We start from the raw sequence: 22,040 nt of genomic DNA on the forward strand, positions 1-22,040 counted from the left end.
TTAGTAAGATAATTGATTAGTAGATAGTCTTATTTTATTTATTTATTTATTTTGTTTTTTTAAAAGATTGGCACCTAGGCTAACAACTGTTGCCAATCTTCCTTTTTTTCTTTTTAAGGATTGGCACCTGGGCCAACAACTGTTGCCAATCTTTTTTTTTTTCCTGCTTTATTTCCCAACCCCCCCGATACATAGTTGTATATCTTAGGTGCAGGTCCTTCTAGTTGTGGGATGTGGGACGCCGCCTCTACGTGGCCTGACGAGCGGTGCCATGTCCTCGCCCAGGATCCGAACCCTGAGCCGCCGCAGCGGAGCGCGCGAACTTCACCACTCGGCCACAGAGCCGGCCCCAGATGGTCTTATTTTAAAGAAACTCTATCTTTATGATTTCTGCATGGATCTAGAATAGGGCCTCAGTGACCACTGATAACCTGTCCTAAGGCTCAGAGCTGTGCAGGTTTAGCGTCTCTGGTTCAGTCTACCCCATAATTGATAATTAGTTTATTAACTTTTATAAAAGGCTTATTTAGGGGGTTGGTAGTGATGTTGTACTGATGTGGAGACTGTGTTCACTCTTTCAAGTACTCATGAGAAGCTGCCAAGCTTCCTGGGCCTACACCATACCATATAACCGTTTATTTTAAGGAGAACATTTTTCTTTCATTAATGTGTAAAACACGCCTCTTTTGAAGACCTATTAAAGAGTTGTCAAATCCTGTTGACTGTGCATAACTGTCCCTGTTTGAAAAAGAAAAAGAACTAGAAAAGATGATAAAACTTGCTAAAATATTTGCTTTGAGGATCCTTTTATCAGCTAAGTACAGTTCTTCATATTTATGGGACTAAGGCTGACTTCTCTTCCTCTCATTGACCTAAATTAAATTACTGTCTACTGAATGACTGTCCTTCACCATTCTTGAATATTCTGTTTATTATTTTATTTAGTCCTGAGCAAATATTTATTGAAAAACTACTGTGTGCTAGAAACTATTAGAAATCATAAAATAGAAAACTAAATGGCTGAAAATAGAGCTTTTGTTAAATTCATTCTTTCATTCGTGAATTATATTTCTTTGCTATCTTCTTTGGATTAGGTATTGGAGATTATACTCGTGAACAAAATAGGCACATTCTTTTATCCCATGGCAATTTCAATCAAGTGGAGAAAACAGAACTTAATAAAATCATCATACAATCACAAATATTATTACAGCTGTTGAAAGCGTTATGAAGGGAGAGGTGTGAGGCACGAGCGGTTCTAATAGGAGGATCTGACCCATCTGAGGTAGTATGGAATGGTAAAAATGATGGACATGGAATATCCACATAATGTTATTGAGGGAAAATAAGTTATAAAGCAGTATATATACCATGGTTTTTGTTTATATATGTGAAAATATAAAGGTACATAGAAAAATGTAGAATAACATTAAAAATGTTAACAGTGAGGTTAACTTTTGAATTATAGATGATTTTAATTTCCTTTTGTACTCTTTTTTCCCTGTTTTCTATAATCAATATATATTATTTGAGTAATAAAAAAAATTAAAAAGAAAAAAAGACATTCACAGTCTCTGTCCTTGAAGAGCTTACCTTCTAGTGAGGAAGACAAAATACACACAATTAACTGTGACAGTGCAATGTGAGATGTCCTACAAAAGTGTTGAATATTGAAAGCTGGGTGCCTTCCCTTTCCTGGGTTCCTAACAGCAGGCTGGTAGGGAGAGGAAAATAAGGCAATTTAATGACAGCATTGGGACCACCATTGTATTAGTTTCTGCTGCTGCTGTAACAAATTGCCACAAACTAAGTGGCTTAAAACAATAAAGTTCTGTAAATCAGAAGTCTGCACAGCATGGCTCAGCTGATTCCATCCTCTGAGTTTCACAGGGCTGAAATTAAAGTGTTAGCAGGGCTGCATCCTTACTAGCAGCTCTGGGGAATGAATCTTCTTCCAAGCTCATCAGGCTATTGGCAGAACTTGGTTCCATGTGGCTGTAGGACTGAGATCCTATTTCCTTGCTGGCCATCAGCCAGGGCTTGTTTTCAGCATCTAGAGGCAGCCTATATATTCTATAGCCTATATTCTGTGGCTCTTGGTGCTTTTCCTTCAACAACAGCAGGTCAGATTCTTCTCATACTTCAGTATCTCTGACCTCCCCTTCTTCAGGGTAGTATGTTGGTTCCAGATTGTCCATATGAGTTGAAGAATCTCTCAGCCAATGACTGACAGGTCAAGGACAGAGTCATTTTAGGTAGGATTTTAGAGTTCCAATTAGGTGGGTTGGGGGTTCAGAGCGGAACTTGCATTCTGGCAGGGGGAAATCAAATAAAGCAGGTCTCTGGAAAGAGGACACACTTCTAGAGGTCTCTGGAAGGAGTGGTTGACGGCAGGGTAAGCTGGTGAATGGATGGTCATGTGGGTTCATGGATGCTCATGGGCTGAGCAGTGGCTCCAAGAGCTCATCTCTAGTGAGGATGAGATTCCAATTAGAATTACAGGCTTGGTTCTCATTGCCTGAAGAACAGCATGGGCTGAGCCTACGGGTTGGAGTTCTGTAGGCCAGGCTACAGCCAGGTGAAAACTGGCACACCCAGGAAGGAGCTCCTGACTCTGCCTTGTGGAGTTGCAGAGGCTTAGGAGAGGAGAGGTAGTGCAGTTATCCATCGTGTGAATGCTTGAGTTTTACAGGACTTAGCGTGTTCCCCAGAGCATCCCAGGAGCTCACCTGCTCGTTCCCACGCTTAGGGATAAGTTTGAACAAGTGGAAATATTCTGAGCCTTTGACGAGTTTGGGTTTGCTTTGAGGGAAAGCACTCCCTTCTCTGCCTCTTGTCAGTACTCTGATTCCAGCGTTAGCCTACCACCTCTGCTGGTTGGGCTCAACATGAAAAACAGCAGGATAGATAGTTACTTCAGTTGAGCCTGCATTTGTGGACTCATTTTCCCACAAATTTACAAGCATTTGGAAACAGTGACATTTATGATGTTCTAAATGGAAAATTATTGTATTATTTATGCAATTTTTTCCTAAACTTTCATTTTTCTCTCATGGCAAATGTTAGAAGTTGTACAAATATTAGCTAAATTTTCAGAAGGTGAATTTATGCAGGCATCTTTGGAAAATGTTTTTCATCATTTTGTGACTGCACCAGTCTTTAGCTCGAATTTTTTAAAGCTCTTTATGAAGATAACATCTATATTGCTAGTATAATTCTATCTCTAGGATAATACTTGCAATGGGTGATACTGTGAGCAGTTTGAAAGAAGAGATCCAACGTTTGAAAGAAGAGATCCAACTGCATACCTTAGAAAACGCGGGAGTTGAAAGTAAAAATGTTTTGCAGATTCTAAATAGGGAAGTAAAGAGCCACTTAACAGAATCAGATGACACTCGCGTGCACAGAGGCAAGGATGGGATGATTGGTTTTTCTCTGCGTCACCTGCCTAGATGTGTATACTTACCATAACTAGATTAAACAACTGATTACACATGCTCAATCCTGAGTCTCACTACTTGGGTTGGTTCCAAGTTAACCAGGCAAAGCTTCTAGAAAGCTTTTGTCATTATACGTAAGCTCATAGGTATGACCTTTGTAATATACGTTAGGTAATTATTAACCACCTCAATAGTCAGCAGTCTGCCATCGATATTTATGTTTATCTAGATGTGAGAATTGAGGGCAACTGAGAAATGAGAGGGTACACAGTCCACACACGACCACCCTCACTTTTTACACTAATTGCAAGTTTGGGGGTCCCTAAGACCACCTTTGCTTCTGACACCAGTGGGAAGTTCAGGGGTCCACAGGACCACCCTTGGGTTCAATAATTTTCCAGAAAGCCTCACAGAACTCGCTGAAATCTGTTATACTCACAGTTATAGTTTATTACAAGGAAAGGCTACAGATTAAAATCAACAAAAGAAGCCCATAGGGCAGAGCTTCCATTCCAGAAAAGGCGTGTTACTTTCCTGACATTGATGAATGACGAGACACATGCAGTATTGCCAGCTGGGACACTCACCCAAGCCTCACTGTGCAGAATTTTTACTGGGGCTCCATCAAGCATGGGTGATTGATTGACCATGTCACTGACTCAGTCTCCAGCCTCTCTGATCAAGCTGATACCACATGATCCCAAACTCCAGTCTAAGTGACATTGCTGGTCTTTCTAAGAGTGGTCAGCCCTGCCCTAAATTCTGTCTGGTATGGCCCGCCCTCACCCTAAATTACATTGTTGGACTGTCTGCCATGACCCAAGGCTCCAGGTAAATAAAGACACTCCTAGAAGGCTTAGAGATTAACTCCCAGAAGCCGAGGGCAAGGTCCACACCTCCTTCTGAGTAGGTTAAATTCTTTACTACCCACTAGGGCTGTTTAGATTAACTTGGATTTCACAAAGTTGCATTTTTAAGATGGAATTTAAAATATTTGATTTTTATAATTTTATTTATTTTTTTATAATTTTATTGAGGTATAACTTACATATAGTAACATGTCCATTCTAAGTGTACAGTTAGAGTTTTGGTAACGATTTATAGTCATGTCCCCTCCACCAGGATCCACACTTCTGTTGCCCCCCGAAAACTACCTCATGCCCCTTGTGGTCAGTCCTTGCCCTGATCCTTGGTCTCAAGCATCCGCTGATGTGCTTTCTGTCAGTATAGTTTTGCCTTTTCTAGAATTTCATGTGCATGGAATCATATAGTATGCAGTGTTTTGTGTCTGGCTTTTTTGTTTGTTTTAAGATTGGCACCTGAGCTAACATCTGTTGCCAATCTTCATTTTTCTTTTCCTCTTCTTCTCCCCAAAGCCCCTGGTACATCGTTGTATATTCTAGTTGTGAGTGTCTCTGGTTGTGCTATGTGGGATGCTGCCTCAGCATGGCCTGATGAGTGGTGCCATGTCTGTGCCCAGGATCCAAACCAGTGAAACCCTGGGCCACCGAAGTGGAGCGCAGGAACTTAACCACTCGGCCACAGGACCGACCCCGGTGTTTCTGGCTTTTTTAACATGATGTCATTGAGATTCATCTGTAAATATATCAGTAGTTTGTTCCTTTTAAATTACTGAATAGTATTCTATGGTGTGAATATACCACATTTTATGTGTTCACCAGTTTTTTGGATATTTGAGTTACTTCCATATTTAACATTATTTTTTTCTGTTGTGAATAACAGTGCTTTGAAAATTTGTATACATGATGTTGTTTGGATGTATATTTCCTTACTTTTGGGTGGATAGCTAGGATTGGGATTGCTGAATCATGTAGTGAGGGTATATTCAACTTTATAAGAAATTGCCAAGCTGTTTTCCAAAGTGGTTGTACCGTTTTGCATTCCCACTAGGAGAGTAGGAGGGTTACAGTTGCTTCATCTCCTCACTCACGTTTTGTATTGTCAGTCTTGGTTTTATTTTCATTTTTTTTGTGAGGAAGATTGGCCCTGAGCTAACATCTGTTGCCAATCTTCTTCTTTTTGCTTGAGGAAGATTGTTGCTGAGCTAGCATCTGTGCCAGTCTTCCTCTGTCTTAGGTGGGATGCTGCCACAGAGTGGTTGACGGGTGGTGCTGGGTATGTGCCCAGTATCTGAGCCTGCAAACTCCAGACTGCTGAAGTGGAGATCGCAAACTTAACCACTACGCCACCAGGCTGGCCCCCAGTCTTTTTATTTTTTATTTTTTTGGGGAGGAAGCTTTGCCCTGAGCTGACAACCGTTGCCAATCCTCCTCTTTGTTTTTCTTTTTCCCTGGGGAAGATTAGCCCTGAGCTAACGTCCGCGCAAGTCTTCCTGTACTCTGTAAGTGGGACACCTCCACAGCACGGCTGGCGAGTGGAGCAGGTCCACAACCGGGACCTGAACCTGTGAGCCCTGGGCCACCAAAGCAGAGCACACAGAACTTTAACCACTCGGCCACGGGACTGGCCCCCGGTCTTTTTATTTTTAACTATTCTAGTGAGTGTCAGTGGTATCTCATTGTGGTTTTAGTTCGAATATTTCTAGTGACTGATGATGTTGAGCATCTTTTTAAGTGCTGGTGATCATCCATATATCTTCTTACGTGAAGTCTTTATTCAAATCTTTTGCACATTTTTAAATAATTTGGTTTGTTTGTTTTGAAAAGTTATAGAGTTCTTTATATATTCTGGATACAAAACCTTTGTCAGGTATATGTTTTGCAAGTATTTCTCTGGTCTGCGGTTTGCCCTTTCATTTTCTTAATGGTATCTTCAAGCAAGCAAAATTTTTAATTTTGATGCAGTCTAATTTACCTATTAGATAAATTTAAAAAACACACACACAAGAACATGTATCTTTAATGGTTCATGCTTTTTCTCTTCTAAGAAATCGTTGCTGTACCCCAAAGTCAGAAAGATTTTTTTTCCATGTTTTCTTCCAGAAGTTTTTTATTTAGCTCTTATGTTTATGTCTATGATCCATTTTGGTTTAATGTTTTCATATGATGTGAAGAGGTCAAGGTTTATCTTTTTTCCCCCATACAAAACACCAGTTATTCCAGCATCATTTTCTGAAAAGACTGTCTTCCCTGTTGAATTAGCATGGCACCTTTGTCAAAAATAGGTTTTAAGTCTGAGGAAAGGAATGAAAGCATGAAAAGAAGTTGATGGAGTTTCTAGTAGTGGCAGGTACCAGTGTTATGGAAAAATAGTCTATCTAAAACTAAAATCAGGATATCATCTTTTTTATAGCATTGTTTTAACTAGTTGCAACAAATCATATAAAAGAGATAAATGGAATGTGTGTAGGTCAGTAGAGAGAAAAATAATACTATTTGCCAATGAGAGGGGACTCTATCCTGAATGTTGAGCAGATTCAATAAAAACATATCTTGAAATGAGATGCTTAAATCATAGGTTATAAAATATACGCCTAACTGAATTGAGTTATTTATTTTATTGGTAGACAAAATATAATGAAAAAGATAATACTTGTTTTATTAAAAAATGAGATCTAACAAGATATACAGTGAAAATCAGAGAATTATAATACTTTAATAGAAATAAAAGAAAATAAATAATAAGAGAAATAGAATCTAATCCCGGCTGAGTAGTCTTAATATAATAAAGACGACAATATTAACAAAGTTAATTTATAGATTTAATACAATAAAGTTAAGATCCCAATAAGATGTTGAATTGAACCTGATTGATAGTATAAATCACAGAGTAAAGGAGCAGGCAGGAACTTCAGGGGGGAATGTCTTTAAAAATTATCCTTGTTCACAAAATAATTTGAGAGGATTAGAATTAGGTGGTTATGTTGTAAGACACTTAAATGGGGATAAAAGATCAGGAGCCATACCACGGAAGCAGAGAGGAGATTAGACAAAAAAATCTAGGCTAAGTGTAGTTACTGAGTTGAGCACCAAATTAACTGTGGACTTTCTGGCTTTGAAGGCAGAAAGGGAAACTTGTAGATTTCAAATCCAAAGGCCTCTAGGCAGACACTAGAAATCACAAGTGGGCTGGGAATATGACAACAGGGAATGTTAGACACTTTGAACTTTATATATGTATCCTTGTAAAAGAAAATAGCTGCTACTCAGTTCTAGATGATTTTTGGCATGTGGGTGGATAAGCCCAGTGCTGCTAATTTTTCAAGGGAAGCCAGAAATCTGTTGGTAGAGGGAGAGTGGGGGAGCACACATGACCTACTGTCTTCGTCCACTTGGGCTGCTATAACAATTTATCTCAGACTGGGTGGCTTATAAACAGCAGAAATTTATTTCTCTCAGTTCTGGAGGCTGGAAGTCCAAGATCAGGGTGCCGGCATGATCATGTTCTCACGAGGGTCCTCTTTCTGGTTCGTAGCTGGCACCTTCTTGCTGTGTCCTTGCATGAAGGAACAGGTTAGGGATCTCTAGAACCTCTTTTATAAGAGCAGTAATCCCGTTCTTGAGGCTCCACCCTCATGACCTAATCACCTCCTAGTGGCCCCTAATACCTCCTAACACAATCACCCCTGGAGGTTAGAATTCACCCTATGAATTTTGGGGGGACACATCCAGACCGTAGCACCTATTGATCTTTTGAGTTTTAAATATTGACAGTTAGTGTACTGGCCAAACAAGACATGTATGGGGAAGGGATTACTCACTGTCTGAGTAAGGGTTATGTAACTATAGTTGGCATTATCTAATTAATGATTGTGTAACTTATAGGAAAACAAAAGTTTTGCCATTTTAGACCAAAACCTATTCCAAACTATATTAAAAAGATTACCTAAATGTAGGTTAATAATGGTGATGGAAAGAAAATAGAAAAATCAGAAATAAACTGATAGTGGTTTAATGCAGGCATACCTCGGAGATATTATGGGTTTGGTTCCAGACCACTGCAATAAGCTGAATATTGCAATAAAGCAAGTCACACAAGCTTTTGGTTTCCTAGTGCATATAAAAGTTAAGTTTACACTACACTGTAGTCTGTTAAGTGTGCAATAGCATTATGTCTAAAAAAACAATGTATATACCTTAATTAAAAAATACTTTATTGCTAAAAAATGCTAACTATCATCTGAGCCTTCTGTGAGTGGTAATTGTTTTGCTGGTGGAGAGTCTTGTAAAGAACGCAATATCTGCAAAACGCAATAAATGAGAGTACAATAAAATGAGGTATGCCCGTGTATGAGAAATAAAGTAAAATAAAAAGCAAAAGCAATCAGTGTTTAAGAAAAAAATTGTCAAATGGTAGTATGAAGAAAACTACATTTAGATCTATGTTAATCTCATAGCATGCAAAATAAATTCCAGATGAGTTAAATATTTTTGAATAAATATTATACTTACCTTTATTGTGCAGAGGAAATCATTTGTATGTTGTTGAAGCAATAAGAAATAAAGTAGTACCAAGGTGGGTGTGTTTGGTTCTGAGAAAGTTTGATTCACCTGTATAAAGATAAAAGCAACACAGTGAGAATCGTATTTGTAGTTTATGGTGGGTAAGATTTTTCATGTAATTGGGGATATAACTCTAAGGGTAGATCCAGTAGACAGATAAGCAACAATGGTTTACACTGTAACATAGTATGGTTTACGCTGGGTAAAATAACATTAATAAGTTTGGCCTAAAGATCTTCATTTGTAACATGAAGATAATAGTAGTATCTACATTCTAGGGTGTTTTGGAGGAATAAATATGATAAATGATATATACTTCTTAGCACACTGCCTGGAACCATAAATGTTAACTGCTATTTATTATAATCATCTTCGTTATTGTAATCTTCCAAAACAAATTTCAAAGTTACCTAGCAAAGGTTCTTCCCTTTTTAACCCAGATGGGGAAAACACAGCTCTGTTAACGAACTTTACATCTGTGTAGTTTACAAAGCACTTTCACGTGTTCTGTCTCGTTGATTCTTACTTTAGCTCTGAGAGCTGTTTGAATGTCTCCTCAGTGGGGACTTTCAGGATTCACTCCTCCGTAGTCACAGCTTGGTCTTGGTCATCACCCTTAATTGCCCCACCTATAAATCCAGTTCAAACTAATTCAAGAATTTCCCGTTCTGACCACTCTTCTCTCCCTCCCAGCTTGCGTGTTCGTCTTTGCCCCTGGAGCCATTCTTTGACCTCCTAGTCCTTGATTCCTGTACTTCCCGAGTGCTTTTTTCTTTACTTTTATCCTTATTTTCTCTTGTAATAACATTTTTTCATAATGCTGTGACAATATCTAGTGCCTATCTGTCCCTTACTCTGTCTTTCTCAAAGATTAAAAAAGAAATCTATGATGGGCAAAGGATTTGAACGTACATTTCTCCAAAGAAAAGAGATGAGTGACCAATAAACACGTGAAAAGATGAAAAGCATCATTAGTCATCAAGGAAATGCAAATCCAAACCACAATGAGTTACCACTTCACCTCTACTAGAAGAGTTATAATAAAAAAGACATATAGTTACAAGTGTTGGCAAGGATGTAGAGAAATTGGATCCCTTATACATTGCTGGTGGGAACATAAAATGGTGCAGCCATTCTGGAAAATAACGGAGCAGTTCCTCACAATGTTAAACATAGAGTTACCATGTGACCTAGCAGTTCTAATCCCTAGTATCTACCCAAGAGAAATGAAAACACATGTCTACTCAAGGGCTTGTATACAAATGTTCACAGCAGCCTTATTCACAATAGCCAAGAAGGGAAAACGACATAAATGTGCACCAGCTAATGAAAGGGTAAATAAAAATGTGGTATATACATACAGTGGAATATTATTCAGCCATCACAAGGAATGAAGCACGGTAGTCCCCCTCTTATCCACAGTTTCGCTTATTCTCAGTCAGCCTTGGTCTGAAAATATTAAATGGAAAATTCCAGAAGTAAACAATTCATCAGTTTTAAGTTGCATGCCATTCTGAGTAGCGTGATAATGTTTCACGCAGTTCTGCTCCATGCTGCTCAGGACATGAATCATCCCTTTGTCTAGCATAACCACACTGTATATGCCACCCACCCATTAGTCACTTAATAGCTATCTCAGTTATCAGATCAAGTGTGGTGGTATCACAGTGCTTGTGTTCAAGTAACCCTTATTTTACTTAATAATGGCCCCAAATTGCAAGAGTAGTGAAGCTGGCAATTCCGATATGCCAAAGAGAAGCCTTAAAAGTGCTTCCTTTAAGTGAAAAGCCGAAAGTTCTCGACTTAAGGAAAGAAAAAAAAATCGACATTGCCTGCTCCTGACATCCAACCATTGACATTGTCGTGGCTCGATGATCCTCCTTCTGACATATCATCAGAAGGTCAGTAGGAGCCTAACGGTGTGTCACAATGCCTAGGTTGTTCACCTCACTTCATCTCATCACATAGGCATTTTATCATCTCACGTGGTCACAAGAAGAAGGGTAAGTACAGTACAACAGGCTATTTTGAGAGAGAGAGAGACCACATTCACATACTTTTATTACAGTATTTTGTTATAATTGTTCTATTTTAATATTACTTAATGTTAATCTCTTACTGTGCCTAATTTATCATTTAAACTTTATAGGTATGTATAAGAAAAAACATGGTAGATATAGGGTTCGGTACTATCCGTGGTTTCGGGCATCCATGGGGGGGTGGTATTGGACTGTATCCCCATCAGATAAGGGGAGACTGCTGTACTGATACATGCTACAACATGGGTGAACCTTGAAAACATTACTCAAAGAAAAAGAAGCATTCACAGAAGACCACATATTATACGATTCCATTCATATGAACTGTCCAGAATAGGCAAATCTCTAGAGACAGAAGATAGATCAGTGGTTGCCACTGATTAGGGCAGTTAGGGTTGGAGAGTGTGGGGAAGGATGAGGGGTGACTGTTAATGGATATGAGATTTCTTTTTGTGGTAACAAAATGTTCCAAGATTAGATTGTGGTGATGGATGAACAACTCAGTAAAATACACTTAAAATTATGGAATTGAATTGCACAGTTTACAGGTGAATTTTATGGTATGTAACTTATATCTCAAGCTGTCGAACTAAAAAGAAAAATAAATCTCTAGTCATTGGCTCTTAGCACATTATTTCTCAGTATGAGGGCTGGAACAGGTTGATTTTGAGAATGCTCCCTCTGACTATGTAGTATTGACAGAGAACTTGGGTTTAGGGGTGTTCTTCCAGTTAACTAGATTAAATAGGAAACTTTTTCTTTCTTGTAGCTCTTGTGAAATATTTTTAAAGGGGTTTTGATTTGCTTTCTTGTCTCAGTTTAGTATAAGGAACACAGTTTGATGTCTGACTCTTGGTTACCATCCTGGCTATTATTTTTCCCTTGAAAGTATATGTATAAGATAGAGACAGACACTGTAACAAAAGAGGAGGATTATTTTTTCCCCATGCTTTTCCAGTTGCATGCCCTTTTTTGCAAGTTAGCATCTCTTTTGCTCTTTGCTCGTCTTTCTTTACCCTTGGTTTTAATCTCTTTGGGGGCCTTTGACAATCTGTTCAAAACTATGAAATATGGGGGCTGGCCTGGTGGTGTAGTGGTTGAGTTCACGTGCCCTGCTTCAGCGGACCAGGGTTCACGAGTTTGGGTCCCGGGTGTGGACCTACATACTGCTTGTCAAGCCATGCTGTGGAGTCATCCCACATATAAAATAGAGGAGGACTGGCACAGAAGTTAGCTCAGGGACAATCTTCCTCAAGCAGAAAACAAACAAACGATGGAGTATGAAGTGTCTCTTCAGAAATCTGCACGTGAATTTGCACACCAAATTTTGCTTATAGTTTCGGGAGGGTCATGGATTTCACCCAGGATACGAACAACTCTACACACTCACTTTGGTGATCTCATGCACTCCTGGGGTGAGATGATCATTTATATGCTGATTATTCCAAAATCCCTGTCACCTGTCCAAGTCGCTCTGCTAGGACACTACACCCAACTGTCTAGGTCCACTTGGTCACTCCACAGACACCCCAGACTCAAACTATCTAAAGCTGGAACGTGATCTTTGTTCCTGCCTATTCTACTCCTCCTCCTGAGTCTGTTGACTTATGGAACAGAACAGGAGTCCAAATCAGAATGCCCTAGCCACCCTAGTCTAAATCAGATGCTAAGCATCATTCTTAGTTTCTTCCCTTCCCTCCATGTATAATCACTCATCAGGTTTTCTTAAGTGTGCCTAAATGCTTTTGAAATCTTTTCATTCCCATTCCCACCCTAGTCCATGTCATCATTTCTTGGTAGAGATTCAGGAGCCTCTTGACCAGTCTCCTACTTTCTCTCTTGCCCGCCTTTAATTCATTCTCCACATTGCAGCTGGTGAACTCTCAATGGCTTCCCGTATCTTTAGGATGAATTCTAAAATTTCTAACTTACTCACCACCACTTACAGGGCCCTATGTGATCTAGCTCCAGCTTGCCTGTCCAGCCATCTTTCTCATTCATCATAGTCCATCTCAACCATCCTAACCTTTTTCATTTTCTCAATTATGCCATGCTGGCTCTCACTTTCATGCCTTTGCATCCTCTGTTCCCTCCCTGCTCCCACCTCCTTTCCTTTATACTTTGTTAATTCTCACTCATTCTTTAGGTCTTAGCCTTAGATGTCCCTTCTTCTGGACTCCTATCCGGACTCCATTCATGGGGCCCTTTTGATGCATCCTTTGCTATCCTCTTTTCTCTGCTGTAGCATTTACACAGTTTTGTGATTGCCTCCCCTCTCTCCAGACTGTAAATGCTGGGAATGGAGACACTTGTTTGTGTTGATCTTATTACTGTATTGCTAGTGCTTATTTAGCCCTGCACCTGTAGAGGTGTTCAGTGAATTTCTGCTGAATGAGTGAGAGTGTTTCCTTCTGCCAAAATACCTTCTTTCTTAGCTTCCCTCTCTACTTCTGCCCCACTTTGCAAAATTACACAGTTACCATCCATTTATTAATTCAACAGATAAGAACAGAGCTCCCTCCTTATTCCAGGCACTGCGGGTGTAGTGGTGAATCAGACAGTCAAATATCTCTGCCTTGCAGGAGCTGACATTCTACTGGTGGAGACAGATGATAAACAGATAAATAAGTAAAATGTACATTGTGTTGGTGAGTGTAAGCACTAAGGAGAAACAAACAAAGCAGGAAAGGTGGTTAAGGCACATCAAAGCAGAGAGATGGCATTTTAGAAACTTCATTGAGAAGGTGACTTCTAACGAAGACTTGAAGCCCGTGAGGGAGCCAGTAACAGCCATGATGCTATCTGGAGAAAGAACATTCCAGATGGGTAGAAGTGTGAAGACCCCGACGTGAGCGTGCACCAGAGTTTTTGAGGAATAGGAAGGAGACCAGTGGGAGGTGAGATCGGACAGGTCAACGTTCTCTGAGTATTGCTGTCTTAATGTGATCTCTGGACTTCCTCCACAGTTTTAAGTTGTTGTCGGCTCTCAGTGCTATGCATTTACCAGGAAGGACCATGAAAGTTTCTCCTTAGCCTGTGAATCAAGGGCTACAGAAATGTTAGCGCGGAAGGCTGCCATGCTGGTTCAAGTTCAGCAGCTTCTTTGGAGGCTGGTGAGGTGTGCACTTAGGCATTTCTTTAACAAATGCTTCTTCTTTGTCAGGACCTTTTTGCCTTTCCCTCATTAGGAGTGGGGAGGCCGTGGGAAGGAGGACGTCACTGTCATCAACCTCATGGGTCGGGTTTCCCACAGTTCAACTCAGACCTTCTCTTCTCTTCTCCGGTCTGTGTCCATGCAGTCTTGGGGGCATTATGAACATTGTACTCTTCTCTCAGCCACTATCTAGGGTTACAGTTTTGAAGACAAATTGCTACTCTCAACTTGTTTTTCTGTCTCCCCTTAGCTTTGTTCCAGAAAGTTGAGGGCCGACAAAGTTTCAGTTAAGCATATGTTGCAGTTAGTTGTGCTGGGTTAGTGAGTTTTTTACTGACTTTTGTGTGTTTGCTCCATAGCCCTATAACACCTTTGTGGGGCACTTGGGTCCCACCCTGACAGGATAACTGGTTTTGCCTTGTTGGCACCCCGCACAGGCCGTAAGAGGCCTCCTCTGGGCAGAATTCCACTGTGGGTGGAGTGTAGATCCGGGGCGCTCTGCAGCTTCTGTTTCGTGATAGCAGAAGCCTCTGCTAAGCTGTCGTGTTTTTCCTTTTGGTGTGATTCACTGATGGCAGCATACTCTGTAGAAAAGGGCTATAAATTGTGAATTGATAGGAGGTAATAATTGGAAAAATGATCAGACTCCATTTTATTCCCCTCTGGGGAGAACACGTGTCAGGAATGTCTAAAGCAGAAGGCGGCGGAGGGATTTTCTCAGCCAGCTTCTCGGCTTTAGTGCTGCAGTGCCTCCGTCCTGATTAGAGAGGAGAGAAGCCAAATTCGGCAGGAGGCGGCCAGCAGACCTAGCATCTGCTTGCCACCTTTTGCTCCAGAAAGCCTTGCCGCAGAGAGTTGCCATGGCAGCAGGAGGCAATTTAGTGGCAAAGGCTCATCTCTGGAGCAGCGGTGCTGGTGCCCCAGCCTTCCCCTCTCTGGCCTTCAACCCGAGGGGCTGGTTATACCAGCGCATCACTGCGCCGTAGCCATTTGAAAGCACGTTGCCTAATGGAGTAGAGCTGTAAGATCCTTGAGATTCTAAGGATGGCTGCCTCTTCTATCCCCTGCTTCTCCTTGGCGCATAGCCCTTTGATGTCCCACTCTGTAGTCCACCTTATCAAATTATTTGCAGTTCCTTAAATATGCTCTTTCATGCTTCTGTACTTTTATACATGCAGTTTCCTCTGCCTGGAATGTTCCCTTCTCCATCTGTCTGGAAAATTCCTACTCATTTTCAAAATGTGGCTTAAATACTGCCTCCCGCTTCATAATGCTTCCTCTAACCCCTTATCCTCTGTGCAGAATTACCCTATTTCCTCTGCCATCTCAACCTTGCCACACATCACATGATTTTGAAATGACTGTATTTTTGTCTCTTCTTCTCTAGACTGTAAGTTATTTGCATTTAAGAACTGTTTTTTATGAATTTCATGTCCCCAGGCCTAGCCTAGGAGTGAGCCTATAGTAAATACTTAATAATGTTTGTTAAATGAAAGAAGTGTTTCCGTATCATCATATTTAATACTTATGGGACTGTTGCATACCATGGAGAGGATGGTGCCATGTCATGTCCAGGTAGGGCTTCATCTGCTCTGGGGTTCCAGAGGATTGACCTGATTTAATCGGCTGACTCAATTGGTGTATAACTCTCCATTACCTTTATTCTCACTTTCCAGTTTGAACTGGAGTGATGGTGGTGGTAAGAGCAACGCTTGAGAGTCAGTCTCCCCAGGGTCCAAATCACGTGGCCTTCGGTTAGTTGCCCAGCTTGTCAGTCTCACTTTCTTCCTGTGCAATTAGGGTGTTGCCAGGACGGTACCTAAGATGCTTTGTGGCCCAAAGTAAATTCTCGGTAATCTTAGTTTCTTTACCTTACTCTATCTTCCATGAGGAAAATGAAAGCAAAATAGAAGTTTAAACTAGTTTGGAACCATCTCTGGCATCTTTATGTGCATCAGATCACCCAGGGTTCATCTTCTTGTCCTGAGCACAGCTTTAAAAGTTGCTGCTTTTTTTGGCTCTTGTCCTTTCTCCTGCACTTCTCTGCTCTGGGGGTCTTCCTGTGCCTAATTGCCCTGTTTTCGTCTTTGGTGCATCTGTCCCTTCGAGCTCACTCTGTAAATAGATATTTTGTTTAGATGTCTCTCCTTTCCTGCCTTTTTGGGGATAACTTGTTATTGTATTTCAAGAATTTTAATTTAAAATGGATTTTTCTTTTCCTCTCCTTCAGTAATTCCCATCTCGAAACCATCTCGACTGTAATATATATTTACAGGCCTCAACTGCTGTCCTCTATAACATTTGCTTTACTGTTTCGTCTGAGCATTTTTCTCCATTCCCCAAACTTTTGTGTTCAAAGCTCACTGAGGCTGTTTTGCAGTTCTCTTTGCAACTGTGTTCTTCTCAATGTCATGTGATCATGATGAGTGCATGTTGTATATGCCAAGGCCTGCAGGTGTCTAGCCTGGTTGGTTTGTGGAGCATTTTTCTCTTGTTGCTTCTCCTCCTTTCATTCCCACTTTTGGTATTTTATTCATTCCACCTCCTGTAAAGGTTGTGAAACTTAAAACTATTTTAAGTTATTAATAGATCCAGTAAAAGATTCACTGAGGATAGCAATGAAAATTTGCTTTTAACTAAGGTTTATGGATTATGTATGACAGTGGTTCTCCACGCTGAAAGAATGGGGCACAGGGGCCAAGGCGTGTAATCAGAGTAGCCTGAGATGCTTTTTCAAAATTCGTATGCTCCATCCCTTTCCCACATTTGCCTGATGGAAGAGTGAAAGGAGACGGAGTGTTTTAAGAAACCTTTCTAGAATGTTTTACAGCCTCTTACCTGGTGTATTTCACCCTTTCAGTTGAAAAACAATCATCTGTAGATCTGTTAGCTGTAATAATCTGATCTGCCAATGCCATGCTTATTTGAGAGTTGGTTATTTGTTTCATTTCAAAAAAATAAAATTGCAGGGCTGGCCCAGTGGCATAGTAGTTAAGTTCATGCACTCTGCTTTGGTGGCCCAGGGTTTGCAGGTTCAGATCCCAGGTACGGACCTACACACTGTTCGTCAAGCCATGCTGTGATGGCATCCCACATATAAAATAGAGGAAGATTGGCATAGATGTTAGCTCAGCAACAATCTTCCTCAAGCAGAAAGAGGAGGATTGGCAGTGGTTGTTAGCTCAAAGCCAATCTTCCTCGCCAAAATAGAATAAAAGAATTAAAAAATAAAATTGCCATATACAGAACAGTTAAAATTATTAATTGTAGGACATATTTTGAGACTAGAGCTGATTGGAAACAGTGAAGTTCAGAATCAGAAGGACGAGGTTTGGATTCACGCTGTCACACCTACTAGCTCTCTTGGGCCTTCTAATTAGTCACTTGGCATCTTGGTTTCGTCCTCTGTGGAACGGGGATGGCCTCTGTCTCATAAAGTTGTTGTGAGGATTAAATAGTCATGAATCGGATGATTCCCAATGCCCAAACATCCAGTAAGTCTTAATAGAATCTGAATCTAATGCCTATAAATTCTTTTAAACATTATTTGTGTGCACACGTGTTGTGTGTATGCGCATTTGAGTATGTGACGTGCATAGGGAATTGAGTTTATTATGTTCCTGGACCATGGGGGTGGGTGACTTTTGAGGGTAATGGTGTGTATGTATGTGAGTGTATTTCCTGAGGATACCGTTTAAAATTATTTTTTCAGTTCTGTTGAAGTAGATTCTTCCAAGGCAGATACACATGCTAAAAGATGTGCAGTGTTAATTTTACAGTGTTAGATTCTTTGTAGAATTCTTCTCTCCCTCTTGTATTGTTTTCCTTATGCTGGATCAGTTCTGGAGGGCTATTTAATTCTTATCAAGGCTAGTGACCTAACAGTCATGAATACTCCTACACAGATTTTTCTTCCAAATGAAAGTTAAATGTTAGTAGTGTAGTCCTGTTTTATGTTCATATCAGAAAATGTTGAATTTAGTACCTTGCTATCAAATATAAAATTTGTGAAAGGCATAAAGCTTTGCAGTCTTTTTGCTTTTCTCACCACAAACACATACATGCAAGTATAAATGTATGACAGTCAGGGGTGCAAGAAATGTCACATTACTTCATTAAATTTTTTTTTTTACTTTAAAAAAAATTTGTGAAAGGCAAGTAGTTTTCTTAATGATATGAATCACTGAGTATATACTGCATGTTAGCCGCTCTATGTACATTATCAATAACATTACAACAAACTATAAAATAGGTATTATGCAGTTTTACAGATAAGGAAACTGAGGCTCAGAAGGATGAATATATTCCCCAAGGTCAGAGAACTGTTAAGAAAGAGAACCAGAAAGCAAACTCAGATGGGTGTGAACCGGGTGTGGGATAAGGCTGCTGCCCAGTGCACTCAAGGGAGTGTGCTTTAGGGTATAAAACAAGGTGGAAATGAAGTGAGGGCACTTACGGCCTTGGAGAGGGCAGAAGCCCGCAGGACAGTCAGACAAGGCATCTGTTCTCAGGAGGCCACGAAAGACACTGTCACTGGTCCAGCCTAGGCCCAGCTGCAAAGCACTGGAAGCCTCTGGTTTCCTCTCCTTTTCCCCAAGCCTGTTTTTCTACTGTCATGTGGTTTCTTCAGACATTTCTCGAGGCCTTGTTCATCACTTAGAGCTGTGGCTTAACTGTTCTCCCCCAACCCAGTTCCACTGTCCCAGCCACACCCACCGCCGCAAGAAGCATGAAGCAGGATTGCTGTGCAGATAAATGAGTTAACATGTGTAGAGGGTTTAGTACAGTGTCAGGTACATAGTAACTACTCAATAAGTGTTGGCTACCATTATTTTTATTTTTATTGTTATTAGTAGTATCATTAGTGGTGGTGGTGGTAGTAAGTGATTCAAAGCTTTTATGACACCTTCCTCAGTGACCTGAGAGGCTGGCTTTGTGCAGTTCATTGCGCAATTGGAATTGTTTCCACACAAAGGTTACCAGAAAGTTTTCTGTTTGCCAGTTTCTTGTCATCAGCCACAGAAGCACTCCATGAGTCCCACTTCCAAACCACATCTTTCTGCCTGGCTTCTTTTCTTTCCTTTTGTCTAGGTAAAACGTTAATGGTATTGGAGTCGCCAACAAGGTTACAAAATTTCATTTTTTTCAGTTTGGTGGTTTGTAGCTTATGCCTGACTTTTGGGCTGGGTTCCTGGTCCCCTCCTGTACTGAAGTGTGCAGTGTTACCCCGTCCACAAAGGCCTCTCTGGTCTGTCGTCCCCCGCCCCTTTTCTATTTAATTTTTTTTTATAGTATCCCTTTATATTGTCCATCCTAGCACGTATATTGACTTTATATTTTTACTTTTCAGTTTTCTCACCTAATTCTTATATATGGTTATATTTCCTGATTGAATTATGTCTTGTATAGCACTTTTTTTTTTTTTTGAGAAAGATTAGCCCTGAGCTAACATCTGCTGCCAATCCTCCTCTTTTTGCTGAGGAAGACTGGCCCTGAGCTAACATCCATGCCCATCTTCCTCTACTTTATATATGAGATGCCTACCGCAGCATGGCTTGATAAGCAGTGCCATGTCGCACCCAGGATCCAAACTGGCAAACCCCGGGCCGCTGAAGTGGAACGTGCGAACTTAACTGCTGCGCCACCGGGCCCACCCCTGTATAGTGTATTTTTGTATAGAGTTTAATAATGTGGGAAAAGCTATTGGCAGGTACAGGATTTTGTAAAACTTTCTGTGGACCCAGTAGAATTGAACCAAGGGCTGGAGGTTCTTCAGCTCTTGCCTTGCATGAGAGCGTTGCTGCTTATCCTCCCTGCCTTGATCCATAATGTGAGGCTTTCTTATCTCAGCTGAGAGTGTTGGGCTCTCAGTTGCTCTTTGGGCAGTAACATCTGCAGTCATAGTCATCTCTTCTACTTTATAACGTTTAAGAAAATCTGTTTTAGTGTAAGTTCTAATTAATCTTCCCTTTTCTAAAATATAAATGCAAAGGATACAAAAGGGATAATTTAGGATTTGGGGATTACTTTGTTTATATGAAATGGACCTATTTAATAAAAAATACTTATTGTAGTTATCTCAATTCAAAAGTCATTTGCATTCTTTCTAGAGAATGAGAATTCTAAAAAGTAAAAGAAAGAAAAAGGAAAATCACTTTATTCTAACACCCAGAGATGACTATAAAATGTTGGTATATTTCCCTCTACTCTCCGTTCAACTGTATATATTCAATTTTATATAATTTTAGAAAGCATTTTTATACTTATATATTAATTAGCTAAAGTTTATATATTCATTTTTATAATTATGTATTTTATATATAATTATATATTTGTTAACTGAAATTTACATATATACCTATAATTCATGTTATATAGCAATATTGGGATATTCCAGTAATTTTTTTGGTACAAGTTTGACCCAAAAAACCCCTAAAATTAATTATTTAAAAAAACTAAAATAGATGACTTCTGATAATAAAACAATTACAAAAATCAAAATGTTAGAAAAATAGATCATGAAAAATGTGAGTCCTACAAGTCCTCCATTCCACTGTTAAAACAATATATTTACAAACAATTATTTTCAAGAAATTTACCTATGATTAGATTTGTGAAATGCTTGTTCATCTATGATTGCATTTGTGAAGGAGTATGGAATAGATGTTCTTTGCTTTTAGGCTTAGTCCGATATGCAGTGAACCAGAATGTGTTTTGTGAATAATATCTCAATATTTTTCTCCATGCTTTAGGTATGTATTCTTTTTGGATCCATGCAATCTGGACTTGATAAACCGGAAGATCAAGTCTGTAGCTCTGTGTGTAGCAGCATGTCCAAGACAAGAACTGAAAACCCTGAGTGATGTTCAGAAGTTTGCAGAGACAAATGGTGAGACGTTAGGCCATCCGAGTCTACACCCCACTCACTTATTCTCGCTGTTAAGTATGTTTGCATTCCAATATAAATGTGTCCTAGTGTTAAATAAATCATCAAAGAACCTTAAAAAGAAAGAGAACTGAAAGTACTTTTGGACTTCCTGGAGAAGAAACACTATAGTCACCTAGGGAGCTTGGTAAAATTCCAGATTCTTGGGCCCCACCCAGGGAAATTCTGACTGAGTAGGTCTTTGGACTCTGGAAATTTGTACTTTTTGCAAATGTCTCAGATGATTTTGATGTAGTATGTTTGAGTATTTGGGAATTATTAGACTACTCTATGTAAAATTTTGAGGTTTTTTTTTCCTCTTCCTAAGTATTGATTAAAAGTATTTCAGTTAGTGTAATTTATTGTTACCCCTGCATAACAATGTAATATATGTCTATTAAATGAAATTGGAAAAGTTCAGGAAGAAATAATGAAGTAAAAACCAAAAGTTGGTGTATATATATGATTTTGTTTTGCTTTTTTAATTTAACATTATGTCTTAACCATTTTTCTAAGAATAAAGTTTTGAGAAACTTTGAGGTTAAATATGTGGGAATGAGCTGAGAAAACAAGCAGTCAGTGTATGAATCTGCCTCTGTTCTCCTGGGTTTCTGATCTCTACGTGCCATCCCCAGCTCCGCAGGACATGCCTCTTGAGGCAGTTGTTTTTTAAACCCTCTTCATGGAGGGCCACATACTGATAGCCCCTCCAGCTTGGGTTTTTGAATTTCCGTGAGGTTTCATGTTGGTATTTTGTGTGTAGGACTCAGCTGCCTCAGTCCTGCCCAGATTCACAGGCTAGTTTAGTTCCTTGGAACAAGGGCTGACTCAGGCATTCACCTGGTATAATTTCTAGCTGGGTGGAGAAAAGCCTGGGACATAGCAATACACCCACCAGCATGGCTCCAGTGTCTTCCAGATGGGGATGGTAGCCTTGTGAGGGCAGAAGGACTACAGCCTTCCAGACCACACTATTCCTGTCCCACCACTCCATGCCCTCAGGATAAGATAGTGGGAAGAGCTTGGATTGATTTGGATCTGGATTCTAATTCTGCTTCT

General features: G+C 40.0%; 1 protein-coding gene and 1 long non-coding RNA gene across 4 annotated transcripts in view; one reads left to right on the plus strand and one right to left on the minus strand.

Annotated features, from left to right (window-relative positions):
• Window positions 1-22,040, plus strand: part of SLC44A1 (solute carrier family 44 member 1) — a 179,488-nt gene that overhangs the window by 63,322 nt on the left and 94,126 nt on the right. For all 3 annotated transcript variants that reach the window (XM_023629816.2, XM_023629815.2, XM_023629817.2), the window contains exon 4: window positions 20,809-20,945. In XM_023629816.2, coding sequence (XP_023485584.1) covers window positions 20,809-20,945 — 137 coding nt within the window. The remainder of the gene's footprint in view (window positions 1-20,808; window positions 20,946-22,040) is intronic.
• On the minus strand, window positions 8,812-18,608 carry LOC138920749 (uncharacterized). The gene is made up of 3 exons (XR_011432492.1): window positions 18,513-18,608; window positions 10,225-10,312; window positions 8,812-8,911 (listed from the first exon to the last, which is right to left on the minus strand). It is a non-coding gene; the product is annotated as an uncharacterized lncRNA (long non-coding RNA).

The sequence above is a fragment of the Equus caballus genome, chromosome 25 (genome assembly GCF_041296265.1).
Source record: "Equus caballus isolate H_3958 breed thoroughbred chromosome 25, TB-T2T, whole genome shotgun sequence".
Classification (NCBI taxonomy): Eukaryota; Metazoa; Chordata; class Mammalia; order Perissodactyla; family Equidae; genus Equus; species Equus caballus.